This window comes from Mesoplodon mirus, assembly GCF_964341445.2.
Source record: "Mesoplodon mirus genome assembly, chromosome: 2".
NCBI lineage: Eukaryota > Metazoa > Chordata > Mammalia > Artiodactyla > Ziphiidae > Mesoplodon > Mesoplodon mirus.
Window position 1 is genome coordinate 113,005,913 of NC_138977.1, and position 19,015 is coordinate 113,024,927.

Here is a 19,015-nt window from a genome sequence, read left to right on the forward strand (position 1 = left end):
AAATTTTCTTTAATTTTTTCACTATATGAGCTGATCAATATTCTGCTGAATACTCAAGGACAATCCACTGTAGATATCCAGACTTTTCTCTCTGTGCAGTTACTGCCTATTTTGTCCTCTATCCTGTGAACCGTAAGCAGCCTTTAATCTCTTTGGACTGTCAACTCCAATTTCTAATATAGCGAGAGTGCAAGGCTCTATCAGGGTTCAGTGACCTGGTAGGGTTATCATAGACCTCAAGTCCTATGTTTTCTGGCTCTAAGTAATTTCTGCCTTTGGTTGGTTGATGATTACTGTCTTGAAATTCACTGTTTCATTTACTTTGTCTGATCGTTTTGGTTGTTTCAGATGGGACGGTAAATCTAGGCCCTATTATTCCATCTTGGCTGGGTGTGGAAAATTATTTTTTTTAACAGAAACTTTAAAGCATAATTTTACATTTGAATCTAATACAGGAATACCTCATTTTACTGTGCTTCACTTTATTGAGATTCACAGTTACTGCATTTTTTACAAATTTGTGGCAACAAATTGTAAAAGGAAGGTCTGTGGCAACCCTGCATCACTGTCATTTTTCCAACAGCATTTGCTCACTTCATGTCTCTGTGTCACATCTGGTAATTCTTACAATATTTCAAACCTGCCACCAGCAAAAAGATTATAACTCACTGAAGGCTCACATAATGGTTAGCATTTTTTAGCAATAAAATATTTTTAAATTAAGATACACATATTGGCTTTTTTTAGACATAATGCTATTGCACACTTAACAGTCTACAGTAAAGTATAAATAAAACTTTTATATGCACTGGGAAACCAAAAGATTGTTACGACTCACTTTACTGGGATATATTGCTTTAGTGGAACCAAACCCACAATATATCCAAGGTATGCCTGTAATAAAAAAAGCAAAGCCTATATTTTGTATGTCTTGGCTCTGTATCTTTTGCTTATGTTTTATGAAAGTATTTATCAATAATATATTTTAAATCTTTAAAGAAAACAGAAACACCAGTTCCTCATCACAGTTTGAGATATAAAAGTGTATCTCAAGGATATAAGTATAAAGCTAGATCAAAGGGAATGTGTATATTTAACTATAAAAGGTAATAACAAATTGTTTTCCGACGTGATCTGGCCATAGCACTGAATAAAAACATTCATTTCTCTGCACTATAAACAATATTTGGTATTGTTAGAATCTACAGTTCTTTTTATTTAAATAGATATAAAGTGGTATTTAATTGTAGTCTTAGTATGCATTTCTCTATTACCAATGAAGCTTTGCATCTTTGCCTTATGACCATTTTTAAAAAATTGAGCTGTATTTTTTTTTTTTTGGCGGTACGCAGGCCTCTCACTGTTGTGGCCTCTCCCGTTGCGGAGCACAGGCTCCGGATGCACAGGCTCAGCGGCCATGGCTCACGGGCCCAGCTGCTCCGCGGCATGTGGGATCTTCCCGGACCGGGGCACGAACCCATGTCCCCTGCATCGGCAGGCGGACTCTCAACCACTGCACCACCAGGGAAGCCCGAGCTGTATTTTTATATTAACTTATAAGAGGCTAACATTCATCACATTTTTGAGTATTTACTATGTGCATTATTCTAGGGAGTGGAGACATAGCTGAAAAGAAAACAGGCAAAATCTCTGCTTTCATGGACCTTACATCCCAGTGGAGAGACACAGTAATGATACATGTAAGTAACATACTACATGCATTAACTGCAATTTAGAAAACTCTCCTATCTTTTGACAATGATTTGCAGTACCAGCTCTATTCAAAGATCAAGTTCTCATACATGGAGAGGTCATCTTCCAGGCTCTCCCTGAACCAAACCAACAAACCAAATTACCACAGGCTTATTATGTATCTCAATCATTTTCTGGGTTCTAACTTTTTAAGGGGTAACTTGACTTCTTGAAAACAAAAACAAACACAACAAAGTTCATAGGAACTCCAATTAGAATTAATTGAATAGATACATGAATTTAGAGAGGAATACATCTTTATGATGTTGGCCCTTCCAGTGATCAGCCAGATACATATATTCACATATATGAAGCTTCTTTAAGTCTTTCAGTAACATTTTAATATATTTTATATAAAGGTACTCCATGTATGTTTAAAACAAGCTATCAGAAACATACACACATTTCCTACTGATCGTAAAACACGCTGTGACTTTGAGAAAAGCAGGACACTGTTCCAGCTCTTGGCTCCAGAGCAATGGTGCAGTGCTTTCACTGAGAGATAGAGGCAGGCCATAAGAAGAGAGAACTCAGAAGCTCTTCTCAAGAAAATTCACTTTGTGTGGAACAGAGTGTAGGTAAGTTCAAGCCTAAGGTCACCACTGAAAACAATGAAATTTCAGTGATAAGTAATTAAGAGGCTAGTAGCTCCATGAGAGCAAAAAGCTAAGCCACAGACCAACTAAAAAATATACCAGAAGGAACAAGGGAGAGAGCCAAGTAAGAAGAGGCATCTAAAGCTATTGGATTTGTTCCTATCTACCAAAAAACACTCAGGTAAATACACTCATACGCCCAGATTTCCTACAGTAATAATTTTCTTATATTTTCTGGGGGGTGATTTCCTAAATGGTGACATGAAGGGCAACATCAAAGACTACCATCTGAAAGGGGCTCAAATTTAATTGGACCAATCTGTACAGCAATATATGATGCAGGACATTGTTGGAAACAGCAGAGCAATCAGTTAATTAGTAGAGGCTAATAAAAATAAATGAAATTGGGTCATTTGTAGATATGTGGATGGACCTAGAGTCTGTCATACAGAGTGAAGTAAGTCAGAAAAACAAATATCGTATATTAACGTATATATGTGGAATCTAGAAAAATGGTACAGATGAACCTAGGTGCAGGGCAGGAATAGAAACGCAGAAGTAGAGAACGGATGTGTGGACACGGGGGGAAGGGGAGGGTGGGATGAATTGGGAGATTAGGTTTGACATAAATGCACCACCATGTGTAAAAGAGATAGCTAGTGGGAACCTGCTATATAGCACAGGGAGCTCAGCTTGGTGCTCTGTGACAACCTAGATGGGTGGGATTGGGGGTGGAGGGAGGGAGGTCCAAGAGGGAGGGGATATATGTATACATATAGCTGAGTCACATCATTGTACAGCAGAAACTAACACAACATTGTAAAGCAATTATACTCCAATAAAAAAAGAAAAAAAGAAAGGGACAGGAAAAAAACCAAAACACAATTAGCAGAGGCTAAATGCAAGGTGTGATACCAACAGAGGCAGACAAGTTAACAAAGAGATCAGAGAAAGAGATTATATTAATCAGGATTCTGCAGAGAAAGAAAACCAATAGGAGATACATATACATATATACATATATGTATATATCTATCTACAGATAGATACAGAGAGAGAAAGAGAGGTTTATTAAAGAAATTAGTTTATGCAGTTAAGGCCAAGAATTCTCACATCTCCTGTCTGCAAGGTAGAGAACCAGGGAAGCCAGTGGTAATTCCCTAGTCCAAAGGTCTGAGAACTAGGGGAGCCCATAGTATAACTCCCAGTTGAGGTCAAAGGCCTGAGAACTAAGGGACTGCTGGTATAATTCTCAAAGACTGAAGACCAAGAACCAGGAGCTCTGATGTCTGAGAGCAGGAGAAGATGGACATCCCAGCTCAAAAAGAAACAATGTGCCCTTCATCTGTCTTTTTGTTCCATTTGGGCCCCAACAGACTGGATGATGCCCATGTTGGTGAGGGTGGATCTCTTTACTCAAGTCTAGTGAATCAAATGCTAATGCTTCCAGAAACACCTTCCAAGATACATCTAGGAATAATGTTTTAGCAGCTACCTAGGCATCCTTTCAGCCACTCAAGTTGACGTGTAAAATTAACCATCACAGAGACACTCAATGAGCACCCTGTTAACATCATTGTCATTCTAAGAACAGTGTATATGTCCAAGGCAGAGATCTATGACAAGTGACATCAGAGACAGCACACTGTGGGAGAAAAAGATTTCACTCAAATAGTCCAGCCAAGTCACTAAACAAATATTGATAAGTAAGCAAAAATAACAAGCTCTGCAGAGAAAGAAGGAATCACCATGAGGATAGGTACAAAATATTATCTAAAGTATTTTTCTTTAATTACAAGACATACAAAGAAACAGGAAAATTCTACATATAGTGGAAAAATAGCAGAACTAGAAAGAGTGGAAACCGCTTGTGAGAGGATGCAGATACTGGACTTAGCAGACCTCAAAACAGCTATTATAAATATGTTCAAAAAACCACCAAGCCTAAGGAAGTAAATATTGGTATGAAGACACCTTGTCACACAGAGAGTAAGAATAAAGAGAGAGAACAAAATTAAAATTCTACATTTGAAATTTATAATAACTGCAACAGAAATTCACTGGAAGGGCTCTAAAGTAGACTGAAGCTTACAGGAAGAAGAATTAGTAAACCTGATGATAGATCGATCAACAAAATGCAATCTAAAGAACAGAGAGAGAAAAGAGAATGAACAAAGCCTCAAATAAATGAAGGACACTGTTAACTACATTAACATTCATAATGGGAGGACCAGAAGAAGAGGAAAAGAGCAAGGAGTAGAAAAAATATTCAATGAAATGATGGCGAAAATCTTGCAAATGTAAAGAAAAATATTAATCTGCAAATTCAACAAGATAAACTCAAAGTGGGTAAACACAGAGATCCACGCCAAGAAGCAGCAGGTAAAAATATTTAAAAAACAAATACAAAACTTCAAAAGCATCAAGAGAAATTCAACTATTAACATACAAGGAACTCCAATAAGATTAACACCTGACTTCTCATCAGAAACAACAGAGTCCAGGAAGTGGGATGACATATTCAATGTGCTGGGGTAAAAAAATCTGCCAACCAAAACAGCAGAAATATTGAAAACTGAAGATGAAATAAATCCACAGATTAAAAAACTAAAAGAAAGCAAAAACAAAAAAACAAACAAGAACCCACTGCTACTAGACCAGCCTTACAAGAAATAAATTCTTCAGACTGAAAGCAAGTGATCCTAATCATTAGCCTAGTCACTAGTTCAAATCCACAAAGACTGTAGGTAAAAGTAATTACGTAATTTTAAAGGACAGTATAAAGGCAAATTTCTTCCCCTAACAATTTTACCAAGGCAGTGAATAAGTCAGCATGCATGTAATTGTATTGTAGTGCTGGGCCTGTAGCATATAAAAATGTAACATATTTGACAATAAAGCAAAATGAGGCAGAGGAACAAAGCCATGTTGGAGTAAGGAAATGACCCTGGATGGTAATGTGAATCCACAGGAACAAATGAAGCAGAAATGGTGAACAAGCAAGTTAATGTAACAGACCATAAATACATACTTGCTATCCATTCTTGTCTCAGTCCCTTTAAGAAACTTCAAATTATATAAAGTAATAAGTACAACAATGTATTGTTGGGATTTAAACATATTCAGATGTACTATGTACAAAAGTAGTAACACAAAAAGAGAAAAGAAAATATAGAGCTACATATGAGTAGTGTTTCTATACCTCACTGGAGGTAAGGTAGTATAAACCTGAAGTCATTCTGAAAAGGTAAAAATGTATTAAGTAAATCCTATAGCAACCACTAGGAAAATAATTTTTTAAGTAAAATTATCATTAAAGGAATCAACATGCTATACTAAAATATACCCACTTAATGAAAAAGAAGGCAGTAATAAAAAGAACACAGGATCAAAAAGGCACACGTAAACACCAAAAAGTAAAATGGCAGGTGTAAATCCAACTATATGAATAATAACAGAAACTTGGAATGCACTGAAAAATCCAGTAAAAAGACAGCAATTGTCAGGTTGAATAAAATGTGAGAATCCAAACACATGCTGTCTACAGGAGATACTCTTTATATTCAAAGCTACAAATAGATCGAAAATTTGAAAAACAGAAAAACATATAACAAGTACACAACATCTATAAGGCTGGAGTGGCTATGCTAATATCAGACAAAATACACTTTAACATAAAAGATGTTACTAGAGATAAGGAGGAACATTATATAACGATAAAAGAGTTAACTGATAAAGGAGACATAAATCTAAGTGCATATATGCTGCTAACAACACAGTTTCAAAATGCATGAAGTGAATACAGAATTGAAAGGTGAAACACACACATCAACAATAATAATTAGAGAGTTTAATATCCCACTTTCAGTAATGCATAAAACAACTGGGCAGAATATGAAGAAAAAACAAACAAAAAAGAAGGCACGAATAGCACTATAAAGCAACCAGATCTAACATTCATAAATACAAAACTCCACTCCAAAATCGCAGAATATGCATTCTTCAAAAGTACACACGAAACATTCCCCAGAATAGATGTAAAAAGATTCTGCCAGCATGATGGAAGGAAATTACAAATCAATAATACAAAGGAATTTTGAAAATTCACAAATAGGAGCAAATTAAATAACACATCCCTACATGAAAGAGTCAAAAAAGCAGTAAACAAGGGAAATTAGAAAAATACTTTGAGATGAGTAAAAATGAAGACAAAACATACCAAGATTATGAGACACACGTAAACCAGTACTTATAGGGCAATTTATACCTGCAAATAACACTATTGAAGGAGAACGATCTCAAATCAATAACCTAACCCTCTACCTTAGAAAAACAGTGTGGGGGGGAAAGCAATACAAACTCAAGGCAAGCAGAAGGAGGGAAATGAGATTAGAGTAAAAATTAATGAAACAGAGAATAGAAAGAAAATAGATAATTCTTTGAAAGGATTAACAAAACTGACAAATCCCTAGTTAGATTGACAGAGAAGATTCAAATTACTAATTACAGATGAAAGATGGTATATACACTAGGGATATAATATACTAACATTACAAAATTGTAATATTTTATACATTACAAAAACAAAAATAATTGTAAAGAAATGTTATGAACAATTATATGCCAACAAATTAGATAACTTTAATGAAAGGCAAACATTCCTGAAATTAGGAAAAAGATACAGAAAGTGACTCAAGAATAAACAGAAAAAATTGAAAAAACCTATAACAAGTAAAAACACTGAATTAGACATTTTAAAACTTCCCATAAAAGGGCTCAGGTTCAGATGGTTTCACTGGTGAATTTTACCAAACACTTAGAAAATAATTAATATTAATTATTCAAAAAAATGGAAAAGATCACTTCCTAACTCATTCTATCAGCCCAATATTATACCCTGGTACCAAAATCAAACATCAGAAGATACAACTACAGATCAGTATCCAAGAATACTAAGATCAACATCTTATGAGTATTGAAGACCCACAAATCCTCAATAAAACACTATCAAATTTTATCCAGTAACATATAGAAAGGATTATAAAGGATGACCATGTGGAACTTACCCCTCTAAAGCAAGGTAGGTTTATCATTTGAAAACGGTAAATGAGTGGCAACTCTGTGCTCTCCTAACTCACTCCACCTGGAGGGTGACTTCTCTGCACTCTTCCTGTGCCTCACTCCAGCTCATGGGTATCTTCCAGAAAGGAACTTCCACAGTAGTCTGGTACCCTGACTGCTGCAACTGCTACAATCTTAGAGAGACACCTCTAAGATCACCTGGCTCTGGTGGCTAGCAGGGCTTATACCTGCGGTCCCACAGAATTATATATCCACACTCTTTAAAAGGTACTGCCTGAGGGTCTGGCCTCCAATCAGCCTGAATCTAGATTCTGAGTGAGATCCTCTGCTTTGGGACACTGATAGGTCTTGCAACACCCTCACATATTGGGGGCCACTAAAAATAAATTAGGCTGTTTAGACAATAGGAAAGTTTTAAAGGACAACCAAGAGCTAGGGCAGAGTTGAAGAGTAAAACATATCTCTTACATGAGACTACACCTTCTCATGTGGAGAGAGGCTATTTTATCTAATGCATAGAAGCCAACACAGATCATAAGGATTCAACCCAAAAGAGGATATAACATTTGTAAATATTTATGCACGCAACACAGCAGTACCTAAATATAAAGCAAATATTAAGAGACCTAAAGAGAGAAACTGATGGCAATACAATAATAGTAGGGATGATAATATCCCACTTTTGTCAATGGATAATCCAGACAGAAAATCCATATGGAAACACTGGACTTAATCAACACATCAGACCAGATTAATTAACAGATATACACAAAACATTCCACCTAAAAGCAACAGAATACACATTCTTCTCAAATGTAAAAGGAACATTCTCCAGGATAGATCATGTGTTAGCCCACAAAATACGTCTTAACAAATTCAAGAAGACTGAAATCATATCAAGCATCTTTTCCAACCACAATGATATAGAATGAAAAAAAACAATTACAAGAAGAAAACTGGAAAGTTCACATATATTTGGAGACTAAACAAAACATAATACAGGCCATGTATGACAGGACCACTGCTAAAATCATACTCAATGGTAAAAAGCTGAAAGATTTTTCTGTAAGATCAGGAACAAGACAAGGATGCCCATTCTTGACACTTCTATTCAACATGGTATTGGAAGTCCTAGTCAGAGGACGTAGGCAAGAAAATGTAATAAAAGCCATCCAGGGACTTCCCCACCAGAGACGATAAGACTCCATGCTCCCAAGGCAGGCGGCCTGGGTTCAGTCCCTGGTCAGGGAACTACATCCCACATGCATGCCACAACTAAGAGTTTGCATGCCACAACTACAGAGCCCACATGCCGCAACTAAGGAGCTGGCAAGCTGCAACTAAGGAGTCTGCCTGCCACAACTAAGACCTGGTGCAACCAAATAAATAAATTAATTAATTTTAAAAAAAGCCACCCAAATCAGAAAGGAAGAAGTAAACTGTCATTATTTACAGATAACATGATATTACACATAGGAAACACCAAAGACTCCATCAAAAAACTTTTAGAACTAATAAATGAATTCAGTAAAGTTGGAAGATACAAAATCAACATACAAAAATCTGTTGTTTCTATAGATTAATACAAACTATCAGAAAAAGAAAGTAAGAAAACAATCCCATTTAAAACTGCATCGAAGAGAATGAAATACCTAAAAATAAATTTAACCAAGTAGATAAAAGACCCACATACTGAAAACTATAAGACACTGATAAAAGAAACCGAAGAAGACACAAATAAACAGAAAGTTATTCCATGCTCATGGACTGAGAGAATTATATTATTAATATGTTCATATGACCCAATGCAATCTACAGATTCAAAGCAATCCCTATAAAATTACAACAGCATTTTTCAAAGAAGTAGAACAAACAATCCTAAAATTTGTATGGACCCACAAAAGACTCCAAATAGCCAAAGCAATCTTGAGAACAAAGAACAAAGCTGGAAGTATCACACTTCCTGATTTCAAACTATACTACAAAGCTACAATAATCAAACAGCATGATACTGGCATAAAAACAGACACACAGATCAATGGAACAGAACAGAGAGCCCCAAAATAAATCCATGCATACATAATCTATTAATTTAAGACAAAGGATCCAAGAATATACAACATGGAGAGGAGAGTCTCTTCCATAAATGGTGTTGGGAAAACTATATAGCCACACACAAAACTAACTCAAAATGAACTAAAGATAGGAACATAAAACCTGAAACCATAAAACTCCTAGAAGAAAATATAGGCAGTAATAAGCTCCTTGATAGTGGTCTTGGCAATGATTTTTTTTTTTGGATTTGAAAACAAAAGCAAAGTCAACAAAAGCACAATAAACACGTGGGACTACATCAAACTTCAAAGCTTTAGCACATAAAAGGAAACCATCAACAAAATGAAAAAAGCAACGTACTAATAGGAGAAAATATTTACAACTATGTATCTGATAAAGGGTTAATATCTAAAATACAAAGAGAACTCATACAATTCAACAGCAAAAGAAAAGAAATCTGATTTAAAAATGAGCAGAGGATATGAATAGACATTTTTCCAAAGAAGACATGCAGATGGCCACAGAGTACATGAACAGGTGCTCTACATCATTAATCATCAGGGAAATGTAAATCAAAACACTACTTTTTCTAAAATTAAAATATATTTGACATACAACTTTATAAATTTAAGGTGTACAACATGTTACCTTGACAAATTTATAAACTATACTGTGACTGCCACTGTAGCAATAATTAGCACAACTATCATGTTACATAATTATCATTTCTTTTTAGTAGTTAGAAGAATTAAGTTCTAGTCTCTTAGCAAATTTGATGATTATAATACCATACTGTTGCCTCTATTCACTATACTGTTCATTAGATCTCTAAGGCTTATTTATTGATTACAAGTTGGTACCCTTAAATAGCATGTCCTATTCCCTCATCTTTCATCCTCTGGTAACCACCATGTACGTCACTCTCTTGTTTTTAAGAGTTTGGGTTTTTCAGACTCCACATATAAGTGATATCATATAGTAACCTTTCTCTATCTGACTTATCTCACTTAGCATAATGTGTTCAAAGCCCATCCGTATTGCAAATGGCAGGATGACCTCCTTTTCTCATGGCTAGATAATATTCCACTGTGTATACATACTGTACACATCACATCTTTTTTATCCATTCATCTGTTGATGGGCACTAAGATTGTTTCCATACCCTGGCTACTGTGAATAATGCTGCAATAAACATCAGAATGCATATATCTCTTCAATATCCTGTTTTCATTTTGGGGGCGTATACAACCCAGAAGTATAATACTGGGTCATATTCTAGTTCTATTTCTAATTTTTTGAGGAAACTGCATACTGTTTTCCAAAGTGGCTGAACCAACTTACATCTTAACCAACGGTGTACAAGGGTTCGCTTTTCTCCACGTCCTTGCCAACACATCTTAACTCTTGTTTTCTTGATGCTAACCATTCTAACTGGTGTGATGTGATATGTCATTGTGGTTTTGATTTGCATTTCCCTAATGATTAGTGATGTTGAGCATCTTTTCACATGCCTGTGAAAACAAAACTACTTCTATAAACTCATTAAGACACATTATTTTTTTCACACTACACTCTCAGCTCTTACAGTACAGCAGGTACTCAAAAATTATTTAAGTCAAAAAATGGCCAATAACAATAGGAATGCAGAGCAATGGAGGTAGTAAGGCAGGCAACTGAAATTGCTTTGAGAATCATAGAGTAACCAAGAAAAACAACAGTAAAGATAAGATGGGCAAAAACTGGACTACTGACAAATTTCAGAATATGAGTATTCAAAAAGTGAATCAAAAGGAGAACATTTTTTGTAAGAGTGGTATCTGGAGGTTTGATTCAAAAAATCAGTATTTTAAGTCACTTATAAGGATTAGACTCTCTAATGTGATATTCTTCAAAAAACATTTTAAAGTTGTCAACCTCTGGACTAATAAATTCCCTGATGTTCATTTGTTCAGTACACATTAACTCACCTGGGAAGCTCTGTCTTGGGAATTCTTCCTCCAGTATCCATGGCTCCTCTCCTTGCTCCAGCCTAAAGATCACCTCTGGTTTGGTAACACAATACCCTGTCAAAATGAAATAATTTAGGACTTGGACCGGGTGGCCTAGACTTCAGGGCCTCTGAAAGAGGAGGAAGCTTCTAGAGCTGGTCAATGAAAGTGCCACTGAACATTTCCTTAGAGAAGTAAATACAAATGTCTTCCTGGTGCCCCAAAGTGACAAATAAACATTGACTCCTAACTTCCAATCTTAAATATCATTAAACTCTACAGAATGTCCATATGCTTCTTAACTAAAAGCATTTTTTTTTCATTATAAATTTGTGGCCAGGATGAGGGTCTGATTTAAGATTCTCATGCATTTATTATTACTTGATGCCTTAGTCAGTTCGGGCTGTTATAACAATACCACAGACCAGGAGGCTTAAACAACAAATATTTATTTCTCACAGTCTGGAGGCTGAGAAGTCTGAGATCAAGGTGCCAGCATGGTCAGAATCTGGTGAGGCCTCTCTTCCCGGTTTGCAGATAGCTATCTTTTTGCTGTGTCCTCACATGGTGGAGAACGCAGAAAGATCCCTTTTCTCCTCCTGTTTTTGTAAGTGCATTAATCCTACCATGAGGATCTAATAATTTAATCTAACCCTAATTGAGGATTAGGGTTTAAAAGAAAATTTTAAAATGCCATTTAGAATTACATAATAAACAGACCTTACCCACTGAGACAAGGTTACTGTAGTTCTCCAGCATCACATCTCTGTAAAGGGACCTCTGAGTTGGGTCCAGGTGCTGCCACTCCTCTTGGGTGAAGCCCACAGTCACATCCTTAAATGATACCGATCCCTGGAACTTCTGTTCAATCTGAAATGTTCAGAATTAAGGTGACATGGAAAAAGATGTATGGAAACAAATCCTTACCATGATTACTGTTTACAGATTGTCAAATTGGTTTGCAGAATGTTTCTTTTGCTTTATACTCTGGGAGAAGAAGAGAAATCATAGTAAAAATATTCTGCCATTGCATTAATTATTAATTATCAAGCCCCCACAATGGATCTGGAACTATGCTAGTTCTTGGAAATACTAAGATTACTAAAAATCATCCTGTATTCAAGAAGCATATAATCTGGTAAGAAAACTTGCAGTAATATGTTACAAGCACTATTGTTAAAGTACACACATAACAGATTAAATGAGAAGCAAAACTAGTTCTATTTTGAGCTTCACTGAGGAAGAACAGCTGTTGGATAAAGAGTAACACTGTGTTCTTCATGAACACAAGGCCAGGGCACAGGCAAAGGCAGTAGCCCTCTAACATCTTCAGGAAATGAGCAAAAAGGCAAACAGCAGAGGAGGAGTTGAGATAAGAAAAAGGGCCATGGACGTATTCAAGGAACAGATTACAGAGTAACTTCAGACCAATAGTCTCCAAAGTATGTGATAACTTTCCAAGTTAAAGGATATTTTTGAACACTACAGAAGTTTATATTTATAAATTATAGAAATAAACTAACAATAAATTTATTATGAACTTTAGTTCTATTCTTAGACTTAAAATGTAAAAAAAGTCTATTATTTTATTTCACTCACTACAATACATATTCTAGGTTCCAATCCTTCAATTCAGAGACAATTAGGATGTGTAGAAAATGAGACAGGAAAGATTTTGGAACTACTGAACTTGAAATGTCTGTAGAACATATAAGAGAAGATATTCAATTGTATTGTTTTTGATATCATCCAGAGTTCATGCCTCTACTTGAGGGATCACTGCTGCAGAGAAAGAGGAGCCAAAGAAGAGATTCAAGGATATACTGAAAGTATGTGACCAGGTTTTTATATCAGAACCAATTCTCTTTTTTAAAAAAGGGAAGGGAAAGCTAAAGGACAAAACAACACCATTTACATAAACTACTAAGGTAGAAACTGGGATGCAAGTAGAGCACTGATAAAAGGAGATAGAGGGCTTCCCTGGTGGTGCAGTGGTTGAGAGTCCGCCTGCTGAGGCAGGGGACACAGGTTCATGCTCCGGTTCGGGAGGATCCCACATGCCACGGAGCGGCTGGGCCCGTGAGCCATGGCCACTGAGCCTGTGTGTCCAGAGCCTGTGCTCTGCAACGGGAGAGGCCACAACAGTGAGAGGCCCGCGTACTGCAAAAAAAAAAAAAAAGTAGACAGACAGCAACAGAATGTGATCAACAGTTCATGGGCAGAAAAGGAAATGTTTTCTCAGGGTATATGCATGAACAGCTGTACAGATACTAGAGTCACAAAGCAAGCCAGCAACATTAGAAGAAAATAGATTGGGCACTGTACTTTAGCAAGATATGTCTTAACTATAATAAATCTGAAGCATAATACTGGAGGTGTAGAATGAAAATAAGGACTTGGTAGACATTAATAGTTTAGTAGTGTTTGAAGTCATCAAGAATGAATCAGAGGGCTCTCAGAAAATTAAGAGTGAAAATAAAAAAGACTGGAAGCTGAGGGAAAATCACTTTTTAACTAGATTACAGAAAAAGAACAGGTCATGAAGGCCACGATGGAATTTTCTGAAAGGTAGAATTACAAGAAAGAATAGTTTTTAAACCTAAGAGATGATGATATGACCAACTCAGTAAATACAGAAAAGCAGGATTAAAAAAAAAAACCTCTTGGCAAACTAGAAATAGAAAGGAATTTTCTCAATGTGATAAAGGATTTTTACAAATACCTCCAGCAAATATCACACTTAATGGTAAAATATGGAAAGTGTCCCACTTAAAATTAGGAGCAAGATAAAGACACCTACTATCTCCAATTTTATTCAACATTTTTCTGAAGTTCTTAGAGTAATATAGTACAACAGTCAAGTACACAGAAAATCCAAATAAAAGTATCCAAAATAAAAGTTTTAGAAATTAGATACAAGTTCAGTATAGCAAATTTCAGAAAATTAAATATTTTAAAGGTACAACTCACAATAGCAAGAAAAATACGAAAATCTTTTCAAAAAATAAAATGAAGGAAAATAAGATGACCCAAATAAATGGAGGGATGTAACAAATTCCTGGACAGACAGGCTCAATATTATAAAATATTATAATATTATAAAAATATTAATTCTCTCCATGTTGATGTACAAATTCATAGCAATTTCAAACAAAATCCCAGACAAGCTAATTCTGAAATATGTGAAAATCGACAATCTTGAAAAAAAATTAAGCCAGAAAGAGTATCATTTATCACGTATAATTATCAATATACCATAATTAAAACAGTGTGATACCAGCATAAGAATTTTCATATAAACAGAATGGAAGAAGAGTCCAAAAACAGACCCCACACATATATATCACTTGATTTATGACAAGGGTAATGGAAGGACAATCATTTGAATAAATGATGCTAGTTTAATTACTGATATAATGAACATTTATTGCTACCTTAAGTGTAAAGAGAAATATATTTTAGACGGTATATAGATCTAAACTTGAAAAGTAAAAGAATAAAAATTTTAGAAAATGCCATAAGAAATACCTTCATGACCTCAGGATAGGCAAAGATTTCTTAAACGGGACACAAATTATATAATAATACTATAATATTAAGAACCTACCCTTATCAAAAGACAGAAAGAGAATAAATACTCAACACACAGAGTGGGAGAAAGCATTTGGAATACATATACCTGACAAAGAAGTCCTATCCCTAATAAAGAAAGACATTTTATAAATTAACGAGGAAAAAATAGGGCAAGTCATCTTGGTAACTAAACTGACAGCAAACCCTTCAACAGAAACTATGAAAATGAGAAGACACTGGGTAAAAATCTGAATAGGCCATTTGCAAATAAGAAAACAAAAATGGAATGTCATTTTAAGCAGCCAGGAAAAACGCCATGAGAAAATTCCAAATCCAGCAAAAGTATTCTTCTGAAATGAATTTATTTTCCACATAAGGGTTGAAAAAGTTATCAACAGTACACACAGACGAGAAATACTACAGTTATGGAAAATGATACCTGATGGAAGCACAAAACTTCAGGAAGTAATCAATAAAACTGAAAATGGACTTTAAAGCAACAAGTAACGTCTTCTGGAATCTGTGACAAACAAAAGTAAAATACGGCAAAACACTAGTAAGAGGATACTTAAACTGTTTTAAGATTCTTGTATTGTCTGTCAAGTGGTAAAGCACTATTAAAGTAGGCAAAAAATAAGAAAACTGTAGAGGAAAAGCTCAATTCCTCTGTTTTACTCTACTCAGGTCACCAAATTTGTGGGAGTTTTTCCCACTCCAAGGAATTAACTCAACTCTGACACTATAGCGTCAGAGCCCAGGCTCAGTCCCACAACACCACTCCCACTTCAGACACGAACTGAAAATGCAGATTGTCACCTGTACATCTCACCAATGGATATAAATCAAGGTTCCCACACCCTCCTCTTTTGGGTCAATAATTTGATAGAGTGGCTCACAGAACACAGAAAAATGATTTACTTACTAGATTAATGGTTTATTATAAAAGGATACAACTCAGGAACACCCAGAAGGAAGAGATACACAAAGCAAGAATGGGTAAAAGGATACAGAACTTCCATGCCCTCTCAGAGCTCGCCACCCTCCCAGTACCTCCACATGTTCAACAACCTGGAAGCTCTCTGAATCCCATAAATTCAAGGATTTTTATGGAGGTTTCATTATATAGTCATGATTGATTAAAGCACAGGTCATTAGCAACTAATTCAGCCTCCAGCCCGTCACCCCTCCTCAGAGAGTTCCAACCCTCTAATCACATGGTTAGTGTTCCTGGTACCCATACCTCATTCTTAGAGGCATTCCAAAAGTCACCTCATTAACACAAACTCAGGTGTGGTTGAAAGCAGCTTGTTATGAACAGCAAAAGACACCAATTCCACCTTAATTTCTCTGGAGCTACTTCAGGAACTGGGAACAAAAACTAAGTATTATAACAACAGATGCCCCTACAGCTCTTAGGGATATTATTAGAGTTTTAGGAGCTAAGTTAAGGAATCCTGGAGGAACACCCAAATAAATATTCATTACATATAACAACATCACAAATACAAACTGTAATATCTAGAGTAAAAACTAAAAAAATACAAAATTTTATAACTAAAAAGCTACTAGATATAAAAAGAAAAAATGCCTTTCAAAAGGAGAATGGGTAAGTAAATTATAGTATTTTCATGTAGTAGAACACTGTGCAGTAATACAAGGAATAAACTACTGGTACAGGCAGCAACATGGGTGAATCTAACATATATTGAATGAAAAAAGCCTCATATAAAAGTGTACACACTAATTCTATACATCTAAGTTTCAATAACAGGCAAAATTAACAAATAATGATAGAACAGTGCCACATAAGGGAAGGGAAGTTGTTAAAGATTGGAAAGGTCATAAAGGAACCTGAAGGGGTGGTGGAAATATTAAATATCTTGACCTAGTTGGTAGTTACTAGGACATATATGTATTTTTTTTTAAAAGCAGTATACAGTTACGATGAATACACCTTACACACTTTACTGAATCATGACATAGCAAAAAACAAAACCAAAAAAACCAGAATGCAAACAAGGAGGAAAATGGCATATATGAAATGGTGAATGAATTCATAAAAGCAACAATAACAAGATGCTAGTAAAGTGACAGCCAGCAGCTGTAGGAATTTGCAACAGGATAATTTATACATTCTGAAACAAAAGATATGAAGCTGTGACAATTTCTTATGCTGCTAATAAAGAACATGTAAATAAAAATTTTTTATCTGTTGATGCAGATACATATCATGAGTAACAAGGCTGAGATTCCTTAAATATCTGAAGAGGGAGAGTACACTGAATGAGAAGTAAAGTAACATAAGTTTATGAAGAGGTAAGGTGGAGAGAGATGATAAAATTTAGGCATCTTATGTTAAAACAGAATATTGCATTGTAAGTTCAGTGTTGAAAAAACAAAACAGAATAAAATAAAACATGTAATGAACAACCAACAAGAAAAAGTACAAATAAATATACCGTGGATGGAAGGACTAAAACCAAACAACAATAAATGAAAATAGGTTAAATCACTCAATGTAAAAAACAGTTATCTTAAGCTTGAAAGTCCCACTTTTTCTTTTTTTTTTTTGACCAGAAAAATATCCTAAGGAAAACAAAACAGGATTTTGTTTACATCTCTACTGTAGGACTTGTAATAATACAAAAATTATGTGTTTGTTTTAATGCCCTACATAATTCTAAGAGTTTCTCCTTATAAGGAGTTATAAATATATATCTCATTCTTCTTAAAATCCTCAGCCTCTGGCACACAATAGGACATATAATAAATATTCATAAATGGTTTCTGGAAGAATGAATAAAGAACCAATTAAGTTACATTAAGTGAATATTAATTTCAGGGAAAGGGAGACTTATCTGTGATAAAAATAGCTGTGGTCAAGTGGAACAATGAGCCCAGACATAAACCCACACTTATGTAGTCAACTGATTTTTGACAGGGTGCCAATAATACACAATGGGGGAAAGGACAGTCTCTGCAGTAACTGGTGTTGGGGAAACTTGATATCCACGTGCAAAAGAATAAAACTGGGCCCTGATCTTACACCACTCACAACAATTAACTTGAAATAGATAAAAGACTTATACATAAAAGACCTGATACCATAAAACCCCTGAAGAAAACATAGGGAAGAAGCTCCTTGACATGGTTCTTGGCAATGATTCTTGGATAAGACACCAAAAGCACAGGCAACAAAAGCTAAAATAAACTAGGAGAACTACATCAAACGTAAGAGCCTCTGCACAGCAAAGGAAACAATCAAGAAACTGAAAAGGCAACCTACAGAAAGGGAGAAAATATCAAAACATGTTTCTGATAATGGGTTAATATCCAAAATCTATGAAGAACTCATACAACTCAAAAGCAAAAAAGCAAATAATCCAATTGAAAAATGGTTAAAGGACCTCAATAAGCATTTTTCCAAAGACATATGAATGGCTAACAGGTACATGAACAGGTGTTCAACATCACTAATCATCAAATGCAAACAAAATCACAAGGAGATATCACCTCACACCTTAAAATGGCTATTATCAGAAAGACAAGAAATAGCAAATGCTGGCAAGGATGTAGAGAAAAGGGAAGCCTTGTGCACTGCTGGTAGGAATGTAAACTGGTGCAGCCACTATGGAGGACACTATAGTGGCTCCTCAAAAAATTTAAAATAGAACTACTATATGATCCAGCAATTCCACCTCTGGGTATAAACCCAAAAGAAACAAAATCACTATCCCAAAGAGATAGCTGCACCCTCATGTCCACTGTAGCATTATTTACAATAGCCAAAACATGGAAACAGCCTAAGTGGTCCATCAACATATGAATGAATAATGAAAATATAATGGATATATACAATGGAATATTATTCAGCGACAAAAAGAAGGAAATTCTGCCACTGGAAACAATGTGGCTGGACTTATGCTAAGTGAAGTAAGTCAGACAATGAAAGAAAAATACTACTGGTGG

The 19,015-nt window shown here is 35.4% G+C and overlaps 1 protein-coding gene across 3 annotated transcripts in view; it reads right to left on the reverse strand.

Moving 5' to 3' along the window:
• LOC309793061 (uncharacterized protein) overlaps positions 1 to 19,015 on the reverse strand; it is a 47,314-nt gene that overhangs the window by 19,104 nt on the left and 9,195 nt on the right. For 2 of the 3 annotated variants that reach the window (XM_082603236.1, XM_082603235.1), the window contains exons 3-4: positions 12,199 to 12,343; positions 11,453 to 11,548 (exon numbers count right to left, since the gene is read on the reverse strand). In XM_082603236.1, the coding sequence (XP_082459362.1) occupies positions 11,453 to 11,548; positions 12,199 to 12,343 (241 nt within the window). Of the gene's footprint in view, positions 1 to 838; positions 898 to 11,452; positions 11,549 to 12,198; positions 12,344 to 19,015 lie in introns of those variants that run through there. The other variant, XM_082603237.1, reaches the window with a different exon arrangement.